The sequence below is a fragment of the Neurospora tetraspora genome, assembly GCF_033439725.1.
Source record: "Neurospora tetraspora strain CBS 560.94 chromosome Unknown B0H65scaffold_2, whole genome shotgun sequence".
Classification (NCBI taxonomy): domain Eukaryota; kingdom Fungi; phylum Ascomycota; class Sordariomycetes; order Sordariales; family Sordariaceae; genus Neurospora; species Neurospora tetraspora.
In genome coordinates, this window is record NW_026944384.1 from 4,359,347 (window position 1) to 4,381,452 (window position 22,106).

General features: G+C 42.4%; 7 protein-coding genes across 7 annotated transcripts; 4 read left to right on the forward strand and 3 right to left on the reverse strand.

Moving 5' to 3' along the window:
* The first annotated feature begins 8,387 nt into the window (after positions 1–8,387).
* B0H65DRAFT_122882 (uncharacterized protein) lies at positions 8,388–10,623 on the forward strand. The gene is made up of 2 exons (XM_062820698.1): positions 8,388–9,082; positions 9,131–10,623. Exons 1-2 carry the CDS (start codon positions 8,528–8,530, stop codon positions 10,448–10,450), a joined length of 1,875 nt encoding a protein of 624 aa, XP_062684763.1. The 5' UTR covers positions 8,388–8,527; the 3' UTR covers positions 10,451–10,623.
* Positions 10,624–12,313: 1,690 nt separating this feature from the next.
* On the forward strand, positions 12,314–13,211 carry B0H65DRAFT_419652 (Mss4-like protein; the record flags this gene model as incomplete). The annotated part of the gene is made up of 3 exons (XM_062824225.1): positions 12,314–12,437; positions 12,843–13,048; positions 13,131–13,211. The coding sequence occupies 3 exons, from the start codon at positions 12,314–12,316 to the stop codon at positions 13,209–13,211; spliced, it is 411 nt and encodes a 136-aa protein (XP_062684764.1).
* A 273-nt stretch (positions 13,212–13,484) lies between these two features.
* Positions 13,485–14,053, forward strand: B0H65DRAFT_546505 (uncharacterized protein; the record flags this gene model as incomplete). Its single annotated transcript, XM_062829448.1, has 3 exons — positions 13,485–13,535; positions 13,610–13,761; positions 14,026–14,053. The coding sequence occupies 3 exons, from the start codon at positions 13,485–13,487 to the stop codon at positions 14,051–14,053; spliced, it is 231 nt and encodes a 76-aa protein (XP_062684765.1).
* On the reverse strand, positions 13,883–15,210 carry B0H65DRAFT_123016 (uncharacterized protein). Its single transcript, XM_062820699.1, has 2 exons — positions 14,766–15,210; positions 13,883–14,697 (listed from the first exon to the last, which is right to left on the reverse strand). The coding sequence occupies exons 1-2, from the start codon at positions 15,022–15,024 to the stop codon at positions 14,126–14,128; spliced, it is 831 nt and encodes a 276-aa protein (XP_062684766.1). The 5' UTR covers positions 15,025–15,210; the 3' UTR covers positions 13,883–14,125.
* A 1,383-nt stretch (positions 15,211–16,593) lies between these two features.
* B0H65DRAFT_419137 (uncharacterized protein) lies at positions 16,594–18,200 on the forward strand (the record flags this gene model as incomplete). The annotated part of the gene is made up of 3 exons (XM_062824188.1): positions 16,594–16,816; positions 16,885–16,936; positions 17,075–18,200. 3 exons carry the CDS (start codon positions 16,594–16,596, stop codon positions 18,198–18,200), a joined length of 1,401 nt encoding a protein of 466 aa, XP_062684767.1.
* Positions 18,201–18,701: 501 nt separating this feature from the next.
* B0H65DRAFT_506877 (putative farnesyltranstransferase) lies at positions 18,702–20,048 on the reverse strand (the record flags this gene model as incomplete). Its single annotated transcript, XM_062828099.1, has 1 exon — positions 18,702–20,048. One exon carries the CDS (start codon positions 20,046–20,048, stop codon positions 18,702–18,704), a length of 1,347 nt encoding a protein of 448 aa, XP_062684768.1.
* Positions 20,049–21,607: 1,559 nt separating this feature from the next.
* On the reverse strand, positions 21,608–21,790 carry B0H65DRAFT_419474 (uncharacterized protein; the record flags this gene model as incomplete). The annotated part of the gene is made up of 1 exon (XM_062824212.1): positions 21,608–21,790. A coding segment is annotated over one exon (183 nt), but the record flags the coding sequence as incomplete, so codon positions are not given.
* Positions 21,791–22,106: the final 316 nt, after the last annotated feature.

A 22,106-nucleotide genomic window follows, 5' to 3' on the forward strand; every position in this document is an offset into this window, starting at 1 on the left:
GATCCCTATGAAATTAATAATATTAACTATATCTTTATTAAAAGAATCTACTAATAAGGCTATTATAGTTATCCTTAATATCCCTACTAATTGGCCTAGTTAATATAAAGTTCTTAAGAAACTCGCTAATAGTAATTAGGACTTTAGAAATTAGTTATTTAAAAGAGGATTTATAATTTAGAAGGTTCTACCCCCGAAGCCGGAAAATTTTCTTTTTTACTAAATAAGTAAAGGACTGCCTTCTAGCGGCAAAGAAGAAGCTCGTTAAATTTAATAAAGGAATCTGGATTAAAAAGGCCGTAATTATAATTATAATAACTATTATTCTTACAGCTATTAAAACGCACGGTACTATTATTAAAATTATTATTACTATTTAATTTTAAGAAGAAGCCGCCGCTAGCGCTAATAAAAACGATAAGGAAGGAAATTTAAGAAAAAAGAACGAAAAAGAGGAAGAGGAGGATAATAAATATCGTAATAAGTAGAATATTAGGGAGGATATAATTATTAACCCTTTTATCAATTTAATAGTTATTAGGAAAATAGTATATAATTAAATTAATAATATGTATAATACTTACTATAAATATTAGAAAGATTTCGACGACGCTAATACCCGAGTTTATAATTAGATAAGTATTTATATGGTCGCTTATTATATTAATATTTTATTTAAATAGGATAAATTTACTTACGATTAACTTAGAGAAATTAAAAGTTGGATTAATTATCGACTTATTGACTAAATTGTTAAAGTTCGTCGAAATTATGAAGCCTTTATTAAAGAAATTATAAAGAAGTAACCTTAGGATTTTGAAAAGTAATTATCCGATTAGGAAATCCTTATTATAAATAAAAAGAGATTCGGAATTAATAAAGTAATTTCCCTTACTTTATAATTTACCGACTTTATTAATATAGTTTGTAAATATAAATATATGTAGGTTAATAATTCCTAGAAATTCGATAACGACTTTAAAGAAATATCCTTAAAATATAAGGACGTACCCATTAATTTTAAAAAGGTTAATATATTAGAATATACTATGTTATTAATTAATTTTAAAAAGGCTATAATTCGTAGCGTTTAGAGTATTGGCCGCTTTAGTTCGTAAGAGATCGTATTTAATAAAGAAGATATTCTTAATTTTAATTATAAAAAGAAGTGGAAGGTAAATGTAAGGAGGAAATGTAATACGGATAAAAATATAAAAGATTCTTTACAGCCGAAAAAGAGAAGAGGCGTTACGCTATTTTATAAAATTTGCGAATAAAACATTTATTTAATAATATATTATTAATATTTAATATTTAAAACTAAGAATAATCCTAAATAGAAATTAAGCGGCCCTACTTAAAAATTTATTAATAAAAATTTTGAAAAATATTCCGAAGTTAGTAAAGAGGTTAAGAAGGTTAGGAATTAAATATAGGATTGCTTTATTACTTTTATATAGATTACTATTTCGAAAAATTAGAGGAGACGAGAAATTAGTATTTATAATTTAATATTCCTTATTAAATAAAGTATTTTCATTACGAATAGTAGTAAGGGTAATATTTATTTACTTAAGAATTTTATAATCTTCGATTCCGGGGCTTCTATTTATATTTTTAATAAAATTAATCGTTTTTCTTTATTTTGAGTAGCGTCTTAAAAGGATTAAATTTAGGTTAATGAATTTTAAATATTTATTAAAGGTTTTGGGACTATTAACGTAGAAATATAAGAAGAGAGGGGAGTTCTAAGGTTATAGTTAAAAGAGGTAACTTTTTACCCTAATTTTACTATAAATTTTATATTATTACGCTTATTTTAAAAGTAAAGTCTTTATTAGCATTATAAACCGCTTAATAATTACTTCTGTTAATTAAACGGTTTATTCCTTTATTTCCTTTAAAAAATCTATTATTAAATAGTCTTTAAATATTTACCCTTTTCTTTCAATTGCGCTGTTTTCTTTATTTATCGAAATCGCTTTAATTCCTTTATTAGCTGTTGCGTATATAAAATGCCCGCCAAATTCTAATATAAGTAATTTAGTTACTACGGTCTTTAAATCTTCGAATACTTTTATAACGTTGAGGGCGTTAAATTTAAAGGGCCTGTTATTTATTAATATGATGCGTATAATATTTTAAAAATTAAATAATAAATTAAATGAAAATTATAAAATAGGGGATTTAGCACGGAAAAGCGTTTTGCCATCGATTTCTTCGAATATAAAGTAGGGAGAAATAGTTTTCAATACGTTATATTTATTATTTATCGATAGATTAGATTTATTTAGGATATTTATATAATAAATCGAATAATTAAAGTTATCGTTAAAGGATTCCTTTCGGTTATCGATATAATTAATTACTAATATAACATTAAAGTTAAATATATTCAATACGATAATGAATTTAATAATTAATATATTAAAGATATAAATTAATTATACGTTTTATTATTTTTGAGCCTATAATACTTAATAATTAAATTTAAAATAGCGGTATTAAATGTTTAGAGGGTATAATTAAAGAAAAGGCGCGTATAATAATAAATAGTATTAAATTCCCTTATAACTTCTAATTTTAAATCGTTTTAATTTTAATGTACTTTATTAACCAATTGCCTAAGTATTTCTATAATTAGAAATTATTATACGAGCGGTTTTATACCTTCGTAACCTACTATAAAGGGGTATAAACCGAACCCTACAAGCCTAACCTCAATTATTTACGTATTTACGGTTATAAAGTATATGCAATAATAAATACTGTATAAAAGAAAGAGTAACAGTGTAAAAAAACTTTAATTAAAGGCCTAAATCGGATTCTTTATCGGGTATATTACCTCCTCTATTTATTAAGTTTAGAATTTATAGATTACTTATATTATTTATAGCCGTAATATATTTTTTAATTAAAATTTAATTTATTTAGGGAATTTTAATAATTTTAAAGAAGGATTAAAGTTAATTAGTAACGAAATTACTGATTTATTTAACCCAATTAATTAACCTCCTTAATTATCTATACGATATTTCAAACCCTTTAATACAACTTAAAATATAGAAAATAATGGTTTTACCTTTTTCCTACCATTATTTTTTGATAATGAATTTTAAGAAGATAGTAACGAAACTATTTTGAAACTAATTGATTTTATTATTTAAAATAAAATATTTATCGATTGTATATTTAGTTACATTATTAAATATGTTATTAACTACTTTTATTACTAGCTTTTTAATAAATTTATTAAAATTTATCTCCTTCCTAACCTTCGAACTATAAGAAATTATATTTAATGTTAAGAGATTTACTTCATTAATTAGGTAGTAGTAAGGTAAAATAATCACGAAACTAAAAATTAACCACTTAATTTGTAAAGGTAGTAAATTAAATTTTATTAAATGTTAAAATTTCCCTTTAATGCTAAAGATTTACTACGATTTTAAATATTATAATTTAAGTAATCTTTATAAATAAATGTAGGAAGTATATTTCGATAGCTATAAAGAAATAAAGTTATAGGTTAAAATCGACGAAAACGTTCTCCGTATTAAAGGTCTTTAAATCTTTGATTATATATAAGTATACGTATATAAATTTAATAAGTATAATCGGTTATTAAAGGTAAAGGTTCGCTCCGTAATTAGAAGAGATTAATAATATAATTATAGTAAGGAAATGTATATTTCTACGTTAATTAGTCGTTTATTTCGGTTAATTATCGCTTACGCTACTAAATTCGATTTTGAATTCATTTAATATAATATAGTAAACGCCTTCGTTAACGCCTACTTCGATAAGGAGATCTATATATATATATACCTCCTAATTATTAAAAGTATAGTATTATCTTTAAGATCCTTAAAGCCCTCTATAGTTTCCAACGAACTTCCTTATTATAGTAACGAGAATTTAATAGGATTTTCGAAAGCCTAGGGTTCAAACTGTTATTCGAGGACCCGTATATCTTTAAATGTAATAGAATCCTAATTTTCTACTACGTTAACGATATTATTTTCGCCTTTAATAAATTATAATACGATAAAGTTACCCGGATTATAAAGAAGTTAGAGGAGAAGTATAAATTTACTAATAATAATATCCTTTAATAGTTTCTAAGTATTAAAATTATTCGAAACCGAAAGGTAATGAAATGGGTCAAAACAACACAACAACACAACACAAAACCAACCATATACTACAACAAAAAAACTTACTATAGACAACTAATTAGGACTGTACTGCTGGAAGTTATAATTCAAGTAGACGAGGTAATTAACGCTGATTGTAGACAAAAAGGCTAAAGTTTGAGGTTTAGAGAGAGGATGGTTAAAAAGAGTAAACGAATAAATTACAAATAGCTTTAGAATCTAAAGAATAAATAAATATAAAGTTCACTATTCTATAATCAACGAATAAAGGTAACCTCTTTCCTTAATAATCAGCAAAGGATTAAAAAACGCTCACTTATAAATAAAATAATTAATTAAATATTTTACGTAAAGAAATAACGAAAAGCAATTTAAAATATTTAATGAAAATATATTAGAATATATCTAAAAAAAGAGTATTATTACTTTCTTATTATTATTTTTCTAACAATGTTTTTCTTAGTATTAATCCCCTGGGCCCTAATTATAATACTATAGTATAATAGTATTGTACATTAATTTTAATTAATAGTATAGACGGTACCTAAGGCTAGACCGTTTTAAATAGTACGAACGATATATTAAGGAAATTTAATAAAATAAATCGGAAAAATATTAACTATAATCGGAATAGGTTATTCGAATTAGTATTCTTATTATTATTTTACTACGAATTGAATTAATATTTCTATTTGAATTATATTAGCAAAATATATAGTAAATAAGTTAGTAGCAACTTATTTAGTAAAATTAGTAGCGACTTATATAATTAAATTAGTACGTAAAACGATGGATTCTATCGGAGATACAGGATAAATATTTTAATTAGCCGGAATTAATAGTAAAGAAGGCGATATTAGAATTTAAATCAGATTAATAGGAGGAGCGTTGGTTATTTTAATAGTATTCAAAAAGTTAGTAGAAGGAACGTCGGCTATTTTAACGGTATTAAAGAAGTTATTAGGAAATTAAAACTAAGAGCTTATCTTAATTATATTAATATTAAAAGGAATTAGCACTTTAATAATTTATTAATTATATCGTCGGTAATTTTACGATCATTCATTTTGAATTAATTTATATAATTACAATAATATTCTTTTTTTAAATTAATAGGTTTAATTGTTTTTATCTTTAGGAAATAACTAAATTTCGCGACTTAGGATATGATAATTTTTAATTAAGCGGCGATACTTTTATAGAATAAATTAAATTTCTTTATCGGCTACATCTATATTAACGACCTAATCAATATTAAAGCCTTAATATTTATTCCTCGTAGCTTAGTTTTTTTAATAAGGATTTAACCTATTTTATTAAGGTAAAATTTGGCTGCTTTAATAATAAAATTTTAAGTGACGGCGTAAAAATATTCTTTGTAGTAAAATTATTTCTAGGATATAATATAATTAATAATCTGCCGCGCTTTATTTAATTATTAGTTGTCCTATAATTTAAAAGCTATAATTAGAATAGAATCGTTATTATTCGTTATAGTAAAAGTGTGCTTCGAAATTAGTAGGGATAATAAAAGAATTATAAAGAAAGGAGAGTTTAAAAAATTGGAATAGGTAATATACTTAGTCTTAGGATAGTAAATTTAATAATTATATTAAAACTATCGAAACGAAGAGTGAATCTCCCCTCTTTATAAAAGAAAGAGAGAAAAAGAATAAAGAATAATAATGTCGGTTTGAAATTAAATTATAGGTACTACTTATTACGCGAAAATATACTTTATAAATAATATTAATAAAGAATAAGAGAGTAAGTAATTAGTTACTAGATAGAGTAATAGTACGTAACAATTAGTAATAGTCTTATTAAAGGAAGCGAAAATAATAATTATCGAAAGCTTTAACTTAGAACCTTATATACGATTTTATAGAGCGTAAGTAAAATAGATAATAGGTTATAAGGTAATAATTGATTGATCCGTTAATTTTAATAGAGACCAACGGGGTAAATACTCTTATATGCCGTAATATACTCAGATGAGTATACCTATGCTTAACTCAACATGTATCACAATAGGGTGGAGATATCTAGGCACCGCTTGGAATATCTCCTGACAATAACAATATAATATAAAACTAATTATATACTACAATAAAAAAATTTATTATAGATAATTAATTAGGGCTATATTATTAGAAATTATAATTCAAGTAAACGAAGTAGTTAGCGCTAATTATAAATAGAAAAGTTAAAATTTGAAGTTTAGAGAGAGGAGGGTTAAAAAAAGTAAACGAATAGGTTGCGAATAACTTTAGAATTTAAAGAATAAATAAATATAAAATTTATTGCTCGATAATTAAGGGATAAAAGTGACTTCTTTCTTTAATAATAAGTAAAGGATTAGGAAACGTTTAATTATAAATAAGATAACTAATTAGATATTTTACGTAAAAAAATAACGAGAAGCGATTTAAAGCATTTAATTAAAGTATATTAGAATATATTTGAAAAAGAGTATTGTTGCTTTCTTATTATTATTTTTCTAATGAATTCTTTTTTAGTATTAATCTCCTTTTCTTTTCATTATCCTCCTATCCTTCCATTCTTCTTCTATCAATCTTCTTTTTCTATCAATAACTTATCTAATCTTATCTATCAATTATAAATAAGTGATCATCCATCTAAATAATCTATATAATTAGCTATCTATCAATCTCCCAATCTTTCCTATAATCCCTAATCAATGTCAGCTGACCAGTTCCTTCCAGTCTTGTAACCATGCTTCTAAACAAAATGCATTGCAGAAAAATCGTGAAAAAAATCAGCGCAAAAATCATAAGCTATACTACCCCAAATTAGTAAATTATATTTAATCATCCTAACGGGAGTATATCTATAAAATTACTAAATTAATTAAAAATCCCCATACCTTCGCCTTTATTCTAATAAGTAATGAAGAATTTATATTTTATAATAGCGCAGCCTCTTTCGATAGAATCCGGGAGTATTAAATTGTTATCGGCTTTATAATATACGCTGCCGTAATTACCCGGCCTAATATTACCTTTGCTACTAGCTAATTTATTCGCTATAATTATAATCCCAGTCCTTAATATCATAAGGCTACTAATAAAATTTTGTACTACTTTTAATACTACCTTAATTTCTCCTTCTATTATAATAAATTAACGAAATTCGAAATTGCCTTAAATATATTATATGCCGACAATTCTCTAAATTGAAAGAATTCGTATAAATTTGTAATTAAATTCTTTAGTAGTTTAATTTATTAGGGTATAATCAAATAAAAGATGGTATTTACTTTAACGATAAAAGTAGAATTGTTATCGATTTTAAATGTTATTAAGGAAGTTATCGCTATTATACGTCTATATAAGGAAATTAATATTTCCCTCGATAAGGATATATCCGTAATCGGTTGTAATAATATATAGACGATCCGTATATTAATTATTGAGGTAGCGAAATTAATAATTAAATTGAAGTACGTCGATATTTATTGTTATTAATTAAAGTAAGAAATTATAGAGGGAAGGATTAAAATTAAATATTTAGAGACGAAGAAAATATTAGCCGATAAATTAATGAAGGTTCTAGGACAATTAAATTACGAGAAATTCCGGGAATTAATAGGAATAACGAATATACTAATTCGTAAGGAGATAAAGATAAATAAGGAGATTCCGGATAATATTCTAAAGGATATTTATAATTTAATTAGAGAAATTAATGTACTAAAAGAGGGATTCTATAAATAGTTTTACTTTTACCCTATTTGAAAGGTCTATAAATAAGGGGGTATATTAGATTTAAGGGTAGTTTTAGCCATACTATATAGAGGTTAGCGCTCTAACTACCTAATATTACCTAATTTCTAGGCATATCTAGGTTACCCCAGCACCCCCCATACCTTCTGGGCGAATCAGTCACACACTCTTCAATCAATCAATTCTGCACCGTCACATCTGACACGATCATTCACGATAAGGGGATTTTCATCCAAACCCCTCCGCCTATTGCGCCTTCTCTTGCCTATCAATCGGCGGCGTTCGTCGCTCCTTCCGTGGGGAAGAAATTGAAGTCAACCGCGTGGCAGGTCGACGTGGTCTAGACTGGCGTTAGTCACATATTATCGTGAAGGTGAGATGGGTCAATAGTGGGTGTAGACGGCAAGATGGATGGATGGAGCGAGCTTATTGTGAGTGTCCATCAAGGTGCTCATGGTGTGCTGAACGACGCCAACCTAATATTTAAGTTTCTCCGTTCTCCCTCACCACCAGACTTCCACTCGCGTTTAACCAAAAAGCGGAAGTAATCACATATCTTCATTTCGACCTTCCCAAGCAGGCGGGCACCTGCTTTTCTTTCATTCCTTCAGCTTTATTTCTCCTATGAATGGCCTGTCTGGGACAGCCGCAGTCGGCTCTCTCGTCAACTACGTCGGCTTTCTTACTTTCTACGCCGGTTTCCTTGACGCAACACTGCTGGCCTTTTTCATTCTCGTTCGCAATGGCTTCTTCGGCAGAACCACAATCCAGATCTGCGCAGGAGTTGCCAAACTCTCCGCCGCCGCCGCAGTCGTTTTCCTGTTTTTCCAACTCTTCCAGATATTCCGACTTCGATGGACAAGTGTCGAAACTCCAGGATGGGACGGACCTGGACAAGTTCTTCTTCTGCCATGCCGAACAACGCACACGAGACTCAGCCCGAAAAGCCACACATTTTCTTACGCCTATCTTGTCGTTGGAGTTCCTGTCGGCTACCGAGGTAACGCAGCCAACATGGTTTCGGTCGGAGTCAAACAAACATCGGGCTGGGCCTCATGGTTCTCGTCATCATCACGGCCGCAAAAGGGATGGTTCGACGTCGATGCCTCTGACTATCTGCAACGCCAGAGCGGGGAGCTGACCCTGCGCGAGAAGCTCGATAGTTACCTTCAAATTCAGGTATGCAAACTTGCACTCTTTCTACGAGGTGTTCGCTAACCCATCTAGGGAGTCGATCCGGCAACATACCCTCATGCCTACTTGGTTACAGCAGCTCGATTCCTCTGCTATCATTTCAACCCCGTTTCCTTCTGGTACCTATACGATTCGCACAAATCACTAGCCGCCATGATCCTGGAAGTGAACAATACCTTCGGTGAACGACACATGTACTTCTTGAAAAGGGATCATGTACCGGGTAGTTTAAACTATCACCTGCAAGGCAACCCGGCGGATTATGAGAATCAGATCGCGGGCGCGATAGAAGAACAGGCCAATGGCATCCCCTTCACACAAGCATGGCCAAAGGTCTTCCATGTGTCGCCGTTCAATTCACGCAAAGGATATTATTCCATGATTGCCACCGACCCCTTGAGTCCTCGCAACAATGGAAAACCCATAGTCGATGTCACCATTAGACTTTCAACGTCGGAAGGCCACGACAAATTGGTGGCAAGACTTCACCATGAGGGCCCGGCCATTGACCCGTTTTCTATGACCACTTACCAGAAAGCCAGATTCATAGGAGCTTGGGGATGGGTTGGCTTTGCCACTGCCCCTCGTATCCTCTTGCAAGCTCGCGCGCTGTTCTTCTACCGCCAACTTCATGTTTGGTTTCGTCCGGAGCCTTCCAAGGGGACCATCGCTCGGAACGCCAATCCCACCGAGTCGCAACTAGAGAAAGTTTTCCGAAGATTTTTGCGACATCTGGTTGAAAAGGCGACCATCCCCCTTGAGGTCAGCTACATCGCCAGCGGAATAGCCCACGACACTGAAAGGATGCTCTCTCATCAGGCCACTGACGGCAAGCCCAGCATTGAGAGGCTTGAGTTCAAGGTCCTCACGCCTGCATTCTACTCGAGGTTTGTGTACTATGCACACGACATCGAGGCCTTCTTCAGTGAGATGAATGAAAACTGCACCATATGGTTGTCCAACCCAAGAGTCTTACCCGCGCTGGCTCTGCGGAAAACATTTCCGCCGCCGTTGAGCATCACAAATCCCTGGGAATTCTTGGCCTTCAAGTGCATTCAACACCTGCGAAGACGGCCCGACCCCATCGAGAGGCCATTGACCTCGAACGCAGTCCCACGTACGAGACAAGCAGCAGTTGATATCCGAAATTTCCGTCCTTCGTTCATGGATGCCTACGTCTTGACACACGAGGATCCTGCCACTAAAGCCGCGTATAAGGAGTGCGTCTTGAAACTGTTCTTAGCGGACAGGATTGCGTTCGGATATGTATCGGTTCTCGAAGTCCAGCGATTCGTGGCATTGGCGTGGTTCGCATGGATGCTCGCATGCCCCCCTTGGCGTGGCAATTGCTAACAGAGATCTGTTGTCGAGAGGGCGCCGTGCTGAATCTACAGGCGATTAGGGCATCTATTTGATGGTCAGGAAGCATAGTTTGGGGTTGTGATGGTATGGTTGAAGGATGCTGGAATCCTTATCCCTGGGACTGATGGTGCGCGTCTTCGGCACTGAATCTTTGGCTTGCGGTCGAAGGCGAGGAAGAGGTTGTCATGTTTCCAAAAACACTACTGTCGATCCTGAGTACAGCAGACATTACTGATATTTGCGGTGAGTCTTCTCGATGCCTGGGAATCAATGACTAACCGCCAGGCTACTCCTTCCATCTTGGACCTAGATAGGTGCCAGCATTGACCATGGTAATAGACAGACCGTTCCACCATTCGGAGTTTTGTTTCGTACAAAGTCCATCAGGGCGGAGTTCTGATTCCATAGCCCGACGCCGAGTATATGAGATCTCATGGATGGGATCTGGATTCCGAATAGCGGAAACTCCGCTGTATTACTTCTTTGCGTGGGATGACATGCCCTCGGAAGCAAGGTAAGCATAGCAAAGAGATGCGAGGTTACACGAACCAGACTCAAATCCGAATGTTATCAATTCCAAATCATGATGCGGGAAACACAGTGTTTCACCGTTTATGCTTGCGCATACCCCCTGTATTAACAGCCAGCTAAGGAGTAAGCAGTCTGTGGAGCTCCGTTTACCGGCATCCCCAACGCGGGGTTCTCAAAAGAACAATGACAAATTTAGTCGGTCAAGCTCAACAGCCTTGCGGGTTTCCAAATACTCCAGATAACGCATCACCTTGACAAATATTTGAACTTGGTTTCGAGATCATTACCCTTTGGAGTTATCTCGGGCCATGGTTCACTCGTCGCGGAAGTCGGTCTCTTGGGGTTCACGCTGAACTCTCTACCATCCCGGAAAGGCCCTCATTCCTTCACCCCACTGCCTCAGGTGCTGTGCCTCTCTGCCTTCACTTTATCCTCAAGATGAAGGATATTTGAGGCAGCTAACACATACACGTATCTCTGAGGATCTTGTCTCTCCGCTGTCATTACATGTTGGGTAGCTACGTGGATGCTGTTTGGGAACTTGTCAGCAAATGAGGCTTTGAAGCATTCAGAGACTACAACCTTCGTTGGCGACTTGGCGGATCTGTCACGCTGCCCCCGCCAAAACACCTACCCCGTATGCACCTACTTTTGTGTTAGTTTCGGGAATATTCTAGGGATCTCAATGGCTGGACGATCATGTACAGATTACTGACGTACAGGCCAGTTTACCCCCCCGGCCAACGGCAACCCCTATTACCCCATGGGTAATCGTCAAATCGGTATCTAGAACCTCTTACATGATAGCCGCGCTGCTACTTACCCAGTAAGTGATATTCATCCAGCCTCGTAGGAGCTCACCGTCAACTTGTCGTGTTGGTTGGTGAAGGAAGTGGGGTTTGAGACCCTGTCTGTAGCAGTGTGGAGGACAAGATTACCATGTGTGCAGCGTGGAACCGATTCGTCTGTCTCTGAGGCGTATGCCAACTCCTGTCTTCGGACGGCGAAGCTGTGAGATGGATGGAGCTTCGGGCTTTGATTACGGAGACCATGATTTGAGTTTCCCTGATTGATAGGGCGGGGAGCGAGTTGGAGAGCCCTCCGTGCATACGTACCTACCACGTCTGTCATGCAGCCCATGCTCCATCTTCTATAAGAACCAAGTGGAGTTCCGTCAGGAACCACTCTCATCCTCAGTTCTTCATCCACCGGCTTCCTATATATTCCCACCAGCTCTACCACTCTTTAGTCCTCGACTCTTTTGTTCGGACATCTTCCTCAACTCAAAGTCTTTTTCAAGTCAACCCCCCCACAACCGCCAACATGCCTCTCACCGGTCACTGCCTTTGCAAGGCTGTCACTTACACCGTCAAGGACACTGAGGAGCCCCTCCTCACTGGCTACGACCACTGCGATGACTGCCAGCGTCAGTCCGGCTCTACCTACTGTAAGTTCACCTTCTATGCTTTGAACCTCTCGGGATATTTTCCTTTTTCACAAACGGGAGGGGGAAACGAAGTTATCTCATAGCAGAGACTTTTCTTCCACCGCCGAGCTCGGGATAGCTCCCCCATCGAGCCAACTCCCTCTACCCCGCCCCACCCCCGCAATATCTCAACAATACGTGTAATGCATTGTTCTGCAGCTGCAGCACAGGGCTTTCAGCGGTCCTAGCTGTACCAACTTCGTAGCTCCAGCTCGAGCTCCATGGTGTGGCCGCTAGAATTACCTCTACTCAGGCACATAACCCGAACCCTGATATTTACCTCTCCCCCCCTTTTTTTTATTCTTGTCCCCTCGCCATGACTGCCAGATCGAGAATTAAACGCAGATAAGCTGACACACAAAACAGCCCTTGTTGCTGTAGTCCTCAAGGACAAGCTCGAGATCAACGGCCCCGTCAAGAAGTGGAAGGGCACCGCCGACTCCGGCAACACCGTCTGGCGCTGGTTCTGCGAGGAGTGCGGCTCCCCCATCGCCCACGACCCTGAGGCCGCTCCCGTCATTGCCCTCAAGGGTGGCTCGCTGTCCACTGAGATTAAGAAGACTCTCAAGCCTGTATGTTTTGATTTTCTCTCCTTTCTCTTCTCCCTTGCCCCACTGGTACCTTTGAACCGCATAACTAACGGCGATACTATAGGACACCGAGATCTGGACCAAGTCCAAGCTCCCCTTCTGCCAGGAGCACTTGGCTAAGCCCTTCGAGGGCATGCCCCAGTAAATGGGAGCTGCTCGGGGCTTAGTTGATTTGTGTGAATTAGATTCATGGGTGGGCATTTGAGATATGAGAAATGAGATACCTTGGGCGAGCGGTCGGTTTTGGGATAGCATACTAGATCTTGGAACCGATGGTGGTGGTGGCGGCGGCGTAGATTATGATTTGAAATGAAAGCAAATATCAAGTAAAACTTCAAAGCAAGTGCCTATTTGTGCGCGAAGTCAACGCCGTCCGCGGCGGCTTCAATACCTGAAGGATGTACACAATCTGTTCTCGATGACCGACGAGCAAAACAGGAAGCTATTGTGGGAGAAGCTTGCTAAAGGCGTAAGTCACTCTTCCACCCTCACCCCCCAACATTCACTAAAACCCCAACGCAACACCAATATACCTACGGCAAGGAGACAGACCATAATAATATCGAGCGATTAATCAACCTCATCGAGCGCAACTACATCTCCACTGACACTGGGCTGCGGCCCATGGAGTTTGCCTACAAGGCGCAGTACTTCACCATCGACGTTATGACGGAGTTTAAGAGCATTGCAGCCTCGTTAGGACAGTGTTGTTGAAAGACTTGGGGACGGACAAGCTGTACATAGGTGTTGTACTTGACTGCGTGGTAGGTCAAATGCAAACACGAATCATGATCCAAGCCTGATCGTTGAAATAGTGGCAAGAATCATGAGTCTGGCAGTGAAGACCATTCTTTGAACTTTACGTCCTCTTCTTCCCTTGGGGTCCATGCTTCTTCAGGGGAGGTGAATGCATTACTCCTTCACTTTATAAATAGGAATTCATACTGACATAACCACAGGCCTCCCTCGCCCAAATGGCTCACATGATCCGCTCATTCAGTCTTCTCCTCTCATCTCATCATTATCATCATCTTCATCATCAAGGCCTTCCATGTCCCCCTAGAGCATCATAGCAACCGCCATCGCAGCAGCAACACCAACAACACCCGCGATACCAGCTTTAACTCCTGCAGCGCTATTAGGCTTCGAGGAGGTTTCAGCAGCAGCCGTGCCGCTAGAACCGTTGGCTGATGAGCTCGTGGTTATGGTAGAAGGTCCTCTAGTAGTACTAGTAGTGGTCTTCGCATCATCGTCACCACCATCATCCCCACCCGTATTCGTAGTCTGCGGCGCCAGCGGAGCATCAGTAGCAGTAGCACTCAGTGCCGACCCCGTAATCTTCCCAGGACCCTGGCTGATCGTGGTGGTCATGTAATAGCTGATGTCCGTCTTGCTCACGGCTTGGTCGCTGCTGACGGTGGCACCGTCAGTCGGCTCCGGGACCTCATAGTCCACGCTGGTGAAGATTTTGGCGAAGACTTCGGTCGGGGTGGGCGCGCCGCACAGGATGGAGGACGCGGAGGAGAGCACCTCAAGGTAGCGCTTGACGTCGCGCTCGGAGCGCAGGCCGTGGACGTAGAGACATTGTTGGCAGAAGGGCCATTCGGTGAAGAAGGAACCGCCGCACATGCCTTTGTAAGTGGAGGTCAAATTGTTAGTTGGTTGTCTATGTCTCTTTACTAGGGATGAAGTCGCTTACATTGTTTGTGAGCCTCCAGAGCAAGGGATGAGGTTCCGTTGGGGGCGCACTGGTACTCGATGTTCTCGAGACTGCTGCAGGGAGGAATGGGACCGTTGGATCCCTCCTTGACCGGAGGCTGGCAGACCGTGTTTTCGTAACCATCGTCGGCGCGCGCAAACAGAGAGCCCACGACGGAGTCTGCGCTAGGGTGTGTGCTCACCAGCGGCGCGGCGAGAAGAAGTGCTGGAAGCACAGAGGGGATGGAAGAGGACCGCATTGTTGAATAGTAGGTTCGTAGCCACTTGACAATGAAAGAGAACAACGGAAACGCGAGCAAGAAAGATGGAAGTTTGTTAATACTTATCAAACGGCGGCGCCTGCCATACACTTATTCACTTATTCCCGTGAATCACCCCATTCTTTGTCTCGCTTGGTCTCTCCAGGCACCGACGTTGTCCGGGGGGCACCAGTCCGAATATGGCTTTTTGATAGAGGTACCATGATTCCCTTGACCATCTTAGGTTTGGTTAATGCTACTTGGCGTTACATTGGTGCACCAACCGCATTTATAAGCCAGGTCCGACTTGTGAGAACTGTGCTGGCGTGGATCTCACGATCTTGTCTGTGGTGGAGAGATCGATGTTAGACTCGTGAATCTTGGCAGGGCCATCCACACCTTCCTGAATTTGGTGCTTTGCGTTGAAAAAGAGCTGTATCTGAATGTACCTACCTAGGTAGCTGAAGAAAGAACCGTGCAGATGACAGGGGAGAGTTCTGGGCTGATGATGCGGAAAGTTCGATGTGCTGGTCGTGCCTTCTCCTATACCTTGACCACCTTCCTTTCACCGCGAGGATGGCCTCGAACTCTCGTCAGCCGGAAAGAACGACCCATTCTTGATTGAAGAGAAAGTGAAGAGGCAGATTCTTCCTGATGCCAACTGAACAATCCACCTGGGACTTCTCTTCATCCAACGTGCGACATCACTCCAACCACACACCTGTTGGCGCAAATCGACCGAGGCCCAGATAGTATCGCAATAGCGCTGGGATCTAGGACGAGAATCTCAACTTCTTCACAACAACATGTATCGAGGGCCACTCAGCGACATGGGCGACGGGAGTCGATACGCAGAACCGCCGTACAACGCGATGGTGTAGCGAAACGCTGCATGAAACCTTGTGTATGATACCACCGAACCAACTCGCCTCACTTTCCTGTTTGGGACTTGGCCTCACGGTGGCTTCAGAGAAGACACACACCACTGTTACCCACTGTCAGCAAAGACAACAACGGCGATGTTGAGAACACTGCATCTCCAAATTCCCACTGTTCATATGTCGTGCAGATTCAGTTCTTCGCCCCGCCACTAGGACCAGTCCGGAGGTCTGGCCCGCTGTGCCACCGGGAAGCTTTTGCCCGTTGCAGACTTGCACGGCACGTTGCTTGGGAATAATGGAACCTTGACAGTAGCCAGGCCCCCGGATCCTTCAAGTCACCAGCCCTCGGCGCGCTTACAGCGACGGGATTTGGGAGAAGACCACGCGGTTCTTTCTTCTGTCAACGGGGCCAGAGCCAATGCTGACATGCCGTGAAATTTTCACGTAGTGAAGCAGTCACTTGCAATTTGTCTTCTTTGCTTGCTTCAGAGTCTCATCTGTCCGCCCACCTTCAACACCATTGCCGTCGTCGGCGCTCTTCCCCCCTGGATATCACTCCGGCGCCAACCAACAGCCCCGCGTCACCTTCCGAAAGTCATGGTTTAGGGCTGTTTCCTCCAAGTACACCTCAGTACCCACCCACCACCGACAATCTCGGGATATAACAAGACCCTAGTATAGCCCATCCATGACCATGATGGAGGCTTCCATCCGAGTCCAGCGCGTCCTGGCCTTGCTGGTCTGGCTTCTCATACCGGCCATTGTTACCGTCGCCGCTTATGAGAACTTCCAAGCCGTGGAAACGGGCATCCTGTTGTCTCCTCGATACTTCCAAGAATACGCTGCTTCAAACGCCAGTCCGCTTGAGAAGCGACAGGGCCAGCTGCAATGTCCTAATGACCAACACTCGTGTATGAGCTACCCATGTGGATCATACATGGCTACAAAGGCTGACGAGGTGACTCTGTATGACGCTTAGGCCTCGAAATCGGAAACGATGGTGGCAGCTTCTGCTGTGGGAACGACCAGTTGTATGTGCTTCTTCCTCCTACTTCGCCATGGACTGGTCGCATACATTGGCTGTTGATATTGTTGCGCCAATGCATCCTGCTCATCTTCTTTCTTCCCCTCTCTGATGATGCCGATGCTAATTAATCAATTCTCAACAGTTGTCAGGCCAATTCAACTGCTTTGACTAAGGCAGCATGTTGCGCCATCGGTTCCAACTGTAGTTCTCCCTGCACGTCAGGCATGACCTTATGCGCCGCCACAAAAACCATAACAACAGGCGATACATCATCGGTGACTCTCCTGTCAGCTTGTTGCGCCCGCCAATGCAGTATCTCCTTCTACCTCTGCCCGAAATCCCTCGGTGGCAGTTGTTGCCCATACGGCCAGGCTTGCGCCGAAGGCGGCAAGTGTATCGCGACCATCACGCCCTCGTCCTCAATGAGCACTGTAGTCCCGCTCGTCCCTTCAGGTTGCACAACCAGCCAGACCTCCTGCGACGCCAGCATAGGCGGTGGATGCTGTGATCTCACTCAGAGCTGCACCCAGATCACCGGTAAAGCCTTTTGCGCCGAACGCGCCGCCTCTCCAACCATCAGCGGCATTGCCGAGTTCCACCCCGATCCCGGTCTGAGCGCGGGGGCCAAAGCGGGTATTGCCATTGGCGTAGTCGTCGGCTTTGGCTTGCTTTTCGGCGTCTTAACATGGTGTTGTCTGCGATCCCGCAGGCGCAGAAGGGCAAGCGAAGCGGGCGGCGCAACAGCTAGTACCTCACGCCGTTCGGGACCTAGTAGAATCATCGGCGCCATCATCGGTGGAGGAGGGAGAGGACAGCAGCCCATGTCCGAAGTCACGTCCGATGTCCAGTCCCGGCCGGGTGGGACTCAAGACTATTTCGGCCCCGAGGCCGCGGTCGGGCCTTACTCTGATTCTAGGTTGCCTTCGACGGGTACTACACCGGGTGTCGATAGGGACAGCGGAGTTCCGCTCCAGCCGCATGGACCTGGTGATATTGCCGTGCCGGTCGAGATTGATTCGAGGATGATGGCGGAACAGGATCATCAGGGGGTTGGGGCCACAGCGTCACCGACGACGCAGTATGGCTCGGCGGCTGGACAGCCTCCTGTTGGTCAAGAAGGGGTGGAAGAACCACGGTATGAACTGTATGGATCTGGTCCTTTGGATATGGAAGGAGGGCCTGTATCACCGTTGTATACGCCGTCACCGCATACGGAAACAGTACGGACGCCATCTCAGGAGGCGCCGAAGCCGGTAGAGAAGTTTTGAGACCCTTTCGTGTTGGTAGTGAAGGATAGGTTAGCGTATTAGCAGAATTATAATATAGGAATCAATGTCTGATATCGGAGTCGAGACCGCTTCATATACATCCTAGGTCTTTGCGATGAGAAAGTTGACGCAGCCAGGGGGTTAAAGATGATTCTGTGCAATTGATACTCAGGATCCTTTTGAGTCAGTCAAGGGAAGAAGTGGACAAAAGAAGAGGGGTTTCAAATTCGCTATGCTTGATTGCTTACTTGCTTCCCCGCGTTTCATAGAAATGACTCCAAACGAGATATCCCCAAAAACACCACCAGAAACATACCAGAGACGAACGCCATGTGGTTGAGCACCGTGTCCTTAAAAGATCCGTATCAGGCATACTCGCTCTTTGGATGGTATGACCACGGAGAGGATTCACCACCCATACATTCAATCCCATAAAAATCCAAACAAAAAATCGACAACCGACATAAGAAAAGGGGGGTATGTATGACAAAGGACCACATTTTACTCCTTCTTCCCATTCTCTTGTTGCACATTCTCTTCCTGATGAAGCATAATGCGATCCAAGATCTTGTGAATACCCCCACTCCTCCCCCTCCCATCATCAATCTCCTCCGTCATTTTCCTCGCCCTCTCCACCAGCACCTTGATGACCTTGCGCGTGTACTCAAAGCTGCCCGTGCTCTCCATGTACGCCACCGCATACCTCTTAACCTCCTCATCCGCCGTCTTCTGCTTCAAGATGTTGAGCAGCTGCATGTTGCTCGGGTTCGACCGGATGCTGTGGATCACGGGGAAACTGAACTTGCCCTCCGTCAGGTCCTCGCACATGCCCTTGTTGGCCGTGTACTCGCGGTTCCACAGGTTGTGGTAGTCATCGGCGATCTGGAAGATCAGTCCGATAATGTTGACGAGCGGGACGCAGTCCATCAGCGACCGCGACTCGGCCTGCATCAGCTTGATTCCCAACCGGAACAGACCGCCCGTCTTGTTGGATACCATCTCCAGGTAGTCGTCCTCCGTGGGGCACGTGAGCGTGTCACGCCAGAAGAGGTCCATGCCCTGGCCCCGGTGCAGGTTGAGGAGTTCTTCGGAGAAGATGCTGACGGCTTTGGGGTTCTTGAGCTTTTGCAATTCCTGCAGCGCGTGGAAGTACACGTAGTTGGACGTGTTGATGGTCTGCGGGATGCCGAAGATGGAGTGGGCGACGGGGAAACCGCGGCGCAGGACGCTGTTGTCCTCGACGTCGTCGACGAGCAAAGAGGCTGTGTGGAGCATGCCGATCACCTTGGTGATCACCTCGAGACTTTCGGAGGGCACGTCAAGCCAGGCGTTGAAGGCTTTCACCATCTGCGATCGAATGTCCTTGCCCGGGTGCCCATTGAGATAGTCGAATGGACCTGTCAAGACTTTCTCCTTCTCTTCGGACCAGGTGCGCCGCGAGGGGCTGAAGAAGTCTTCGGTCGCAAACCGGTCCGGATTCGGGGGAGGCTGAGGCGGTTGGGGCGCCATTGTGTATGGGGAGAAGGATGTTGGGAGCATGCTGGAGGGAGTGATTTGGGCGACCGAGGCCTTGCGTTTACGGCTTTGCGCCTGGGCAGGGGAGATCCAATTGGAGGGTATGGCGAGGGGGATTGGTTGACCAGGAACGGCTGATGTCAAGGGATTAGAAGAGGTCCTCGGAGGGATGATGGCGGATGGGAACTTGTTGTTGATGTTGAAGGGAGCAAAGTCGTCGTTGTTTGAGAGATGGGAAAGCGGGGCGGGACCAGGTGAGGAGGAAGTTACGGCCATGGTGACGTGTTCCTTTTCCTTTTTATGTTTATTGGAAAACCGTCGGTACAGGAACATATGAACCCCGTGCGTCGTCCGATCAAAAGTGGCCGGCGCTCTGGCTGGCTTCTTATAAATAGTTCACGTGTTGTGACAACTGAAGCAAGCTTCACAGTCTCTTGGGCAACGTTCGATACCCGCACGCTATGACGATAATACCGCTTGACAGGTCGTGTGCCAATCGGCAGCAATCACTTCGCTATAAGAAGGGGGATTTAAGGCCAAGAGATCTGTATCTGGGGTCAGCAAATAATCACGCCAACAAGAAGTCGTTCATCCACGATCTTGACACATGCGAGCCATCGCCAGATCAAGAAGGGAAACTGCGGGCGACAAATCGGGCCAAGCTCGCTGTAGCATTTATCTCGGATCGCTACCCTGACCTTCCTGCCCTTTTCTTTCCCCTGGCAGTGGATGCAAGTGATCGCAAACGCGGAGACTTTTTTGGCGGCCGACGGAGAGAAATGGAACCTCAAGGGCACCTGAAAATAGCGTGGTGGGGTATCAGATGCGGGGAGCTCTCACAGGGGCCGCAAGAGCTTCACAAGATCGAACGGGCGATCCCGTCTCGCGCTGCTCTTTGTCGGGAGCTCCCTGCGTGAAACCGGCATCTTCTAGGGATGAAAAAGGGTAGCTTTCTCACCTTTGCTTTGTGGAAAATGGTGGAAATTTCCGTTATGTCGTTCTTTGTCGGGGATTCAGACCGACTTGAATAAACAGAGAATAGGGGTTGAAGTGTTGTTGCTTGTAAGGGGCTCGTCAAAGATGCAGGCGTGGTGCGATATAGCGAACGAGATCGGCCGTTGTGGACCTCGCGCAAATTAAGAGTATTCCAGAAAAGCGGTCGAATTGTTTCTGCATATGATGAATTCACAACGATGTAGAAAAGGGGACGTCTGCGCACTTTATATCTTGAACATGTGAGCACTTGACCGCAAGGGATTCAAGGACCGCATGCGTTGACTTTGTGCATGTCTGTCGGCGATGCAATGCGCCGAGTGCATAAAGTGAAGATCATGGAGAAACCTCAGAATGTTCAGCTGGATGGGCAAGGCAAGATTGATGTGCGGAGTAACGAAAGACGGAGTACCATGTAAAGGGCTCGATATCACCGTGATGACTTCGGTCTATTCCAACTTCTCGTGGGTATGTGAACCATGAGATGAGACATCGGCGGAGAAAGCCCCCGAACACATTTGAGAGCGCCATAGTTTAACTTGACTGCGCGGAGTTGCAGAGCATGAATCACCACTTCATTACTCCGCACTGAACCATGATTCCCGACAAGTTGGATCCGCTGATTCAACTCATCACACACCCCGCATCCTCTTACACTTGTGATGCCGAAACATTCATGCGTTTGTCGATCATCTTAAGGATTGTTGATGTTGGTCCGGGTGCCGTCTCGGAGCCCTGTTTGCCCTCTCCGGAGAATCCACCTCGGATGCAAGGCGGGTGTGCAGGCGGGTGCCTGCCCTGTGCAGCTGAGACGTCGTCCATGTGCCTCGTTGCCGCCCTCCCAGATTGCCCAGCGGGAAGCCCGAGGAAACATGCAGCGATGCAGGGCCTCACACAAGTCAACAACCCCACCTCTGCCCACCACTGCCCACCTTCCCGTCGCATGTGCGCCTGTAACTGCTGTTTCGCGCCCGATAAGGAGTGCGCGCCGTGTTATCAGCTCCGTTCCGGTTGCTGTGGCATCCGGCTTCGGGCAGCTCTGGCAGCCTGGGTCGAGCCTGCACTGGGCAGCAAGGGACAGCTTATTCCGTTGGTCGGGTTGTTACAAGTAAAACAGCTACATTCTCGTCGTCGGGTCCCTTGGACTGCGAGAGACGGACAGACCATAAAATGGAGCTCTTCTTCATCTTTTCATCTTTTCTTATTTTTCACTTTTGCGCAGTTCCCGTCTGCAACTCTCCTCTCCAGTAGCGGTCCCCTAAAAGTTAGCGCACCGGCTCCCTCCAAATCCCTGGACCGTCGTGGCACCGGCGCCATCACGCTCGCACAAACGAACCAATTCGCATCTTGCGGTCAACATCGCCGGATCCACTTCCGCCTCAGGTCCTCGTTTTCAAG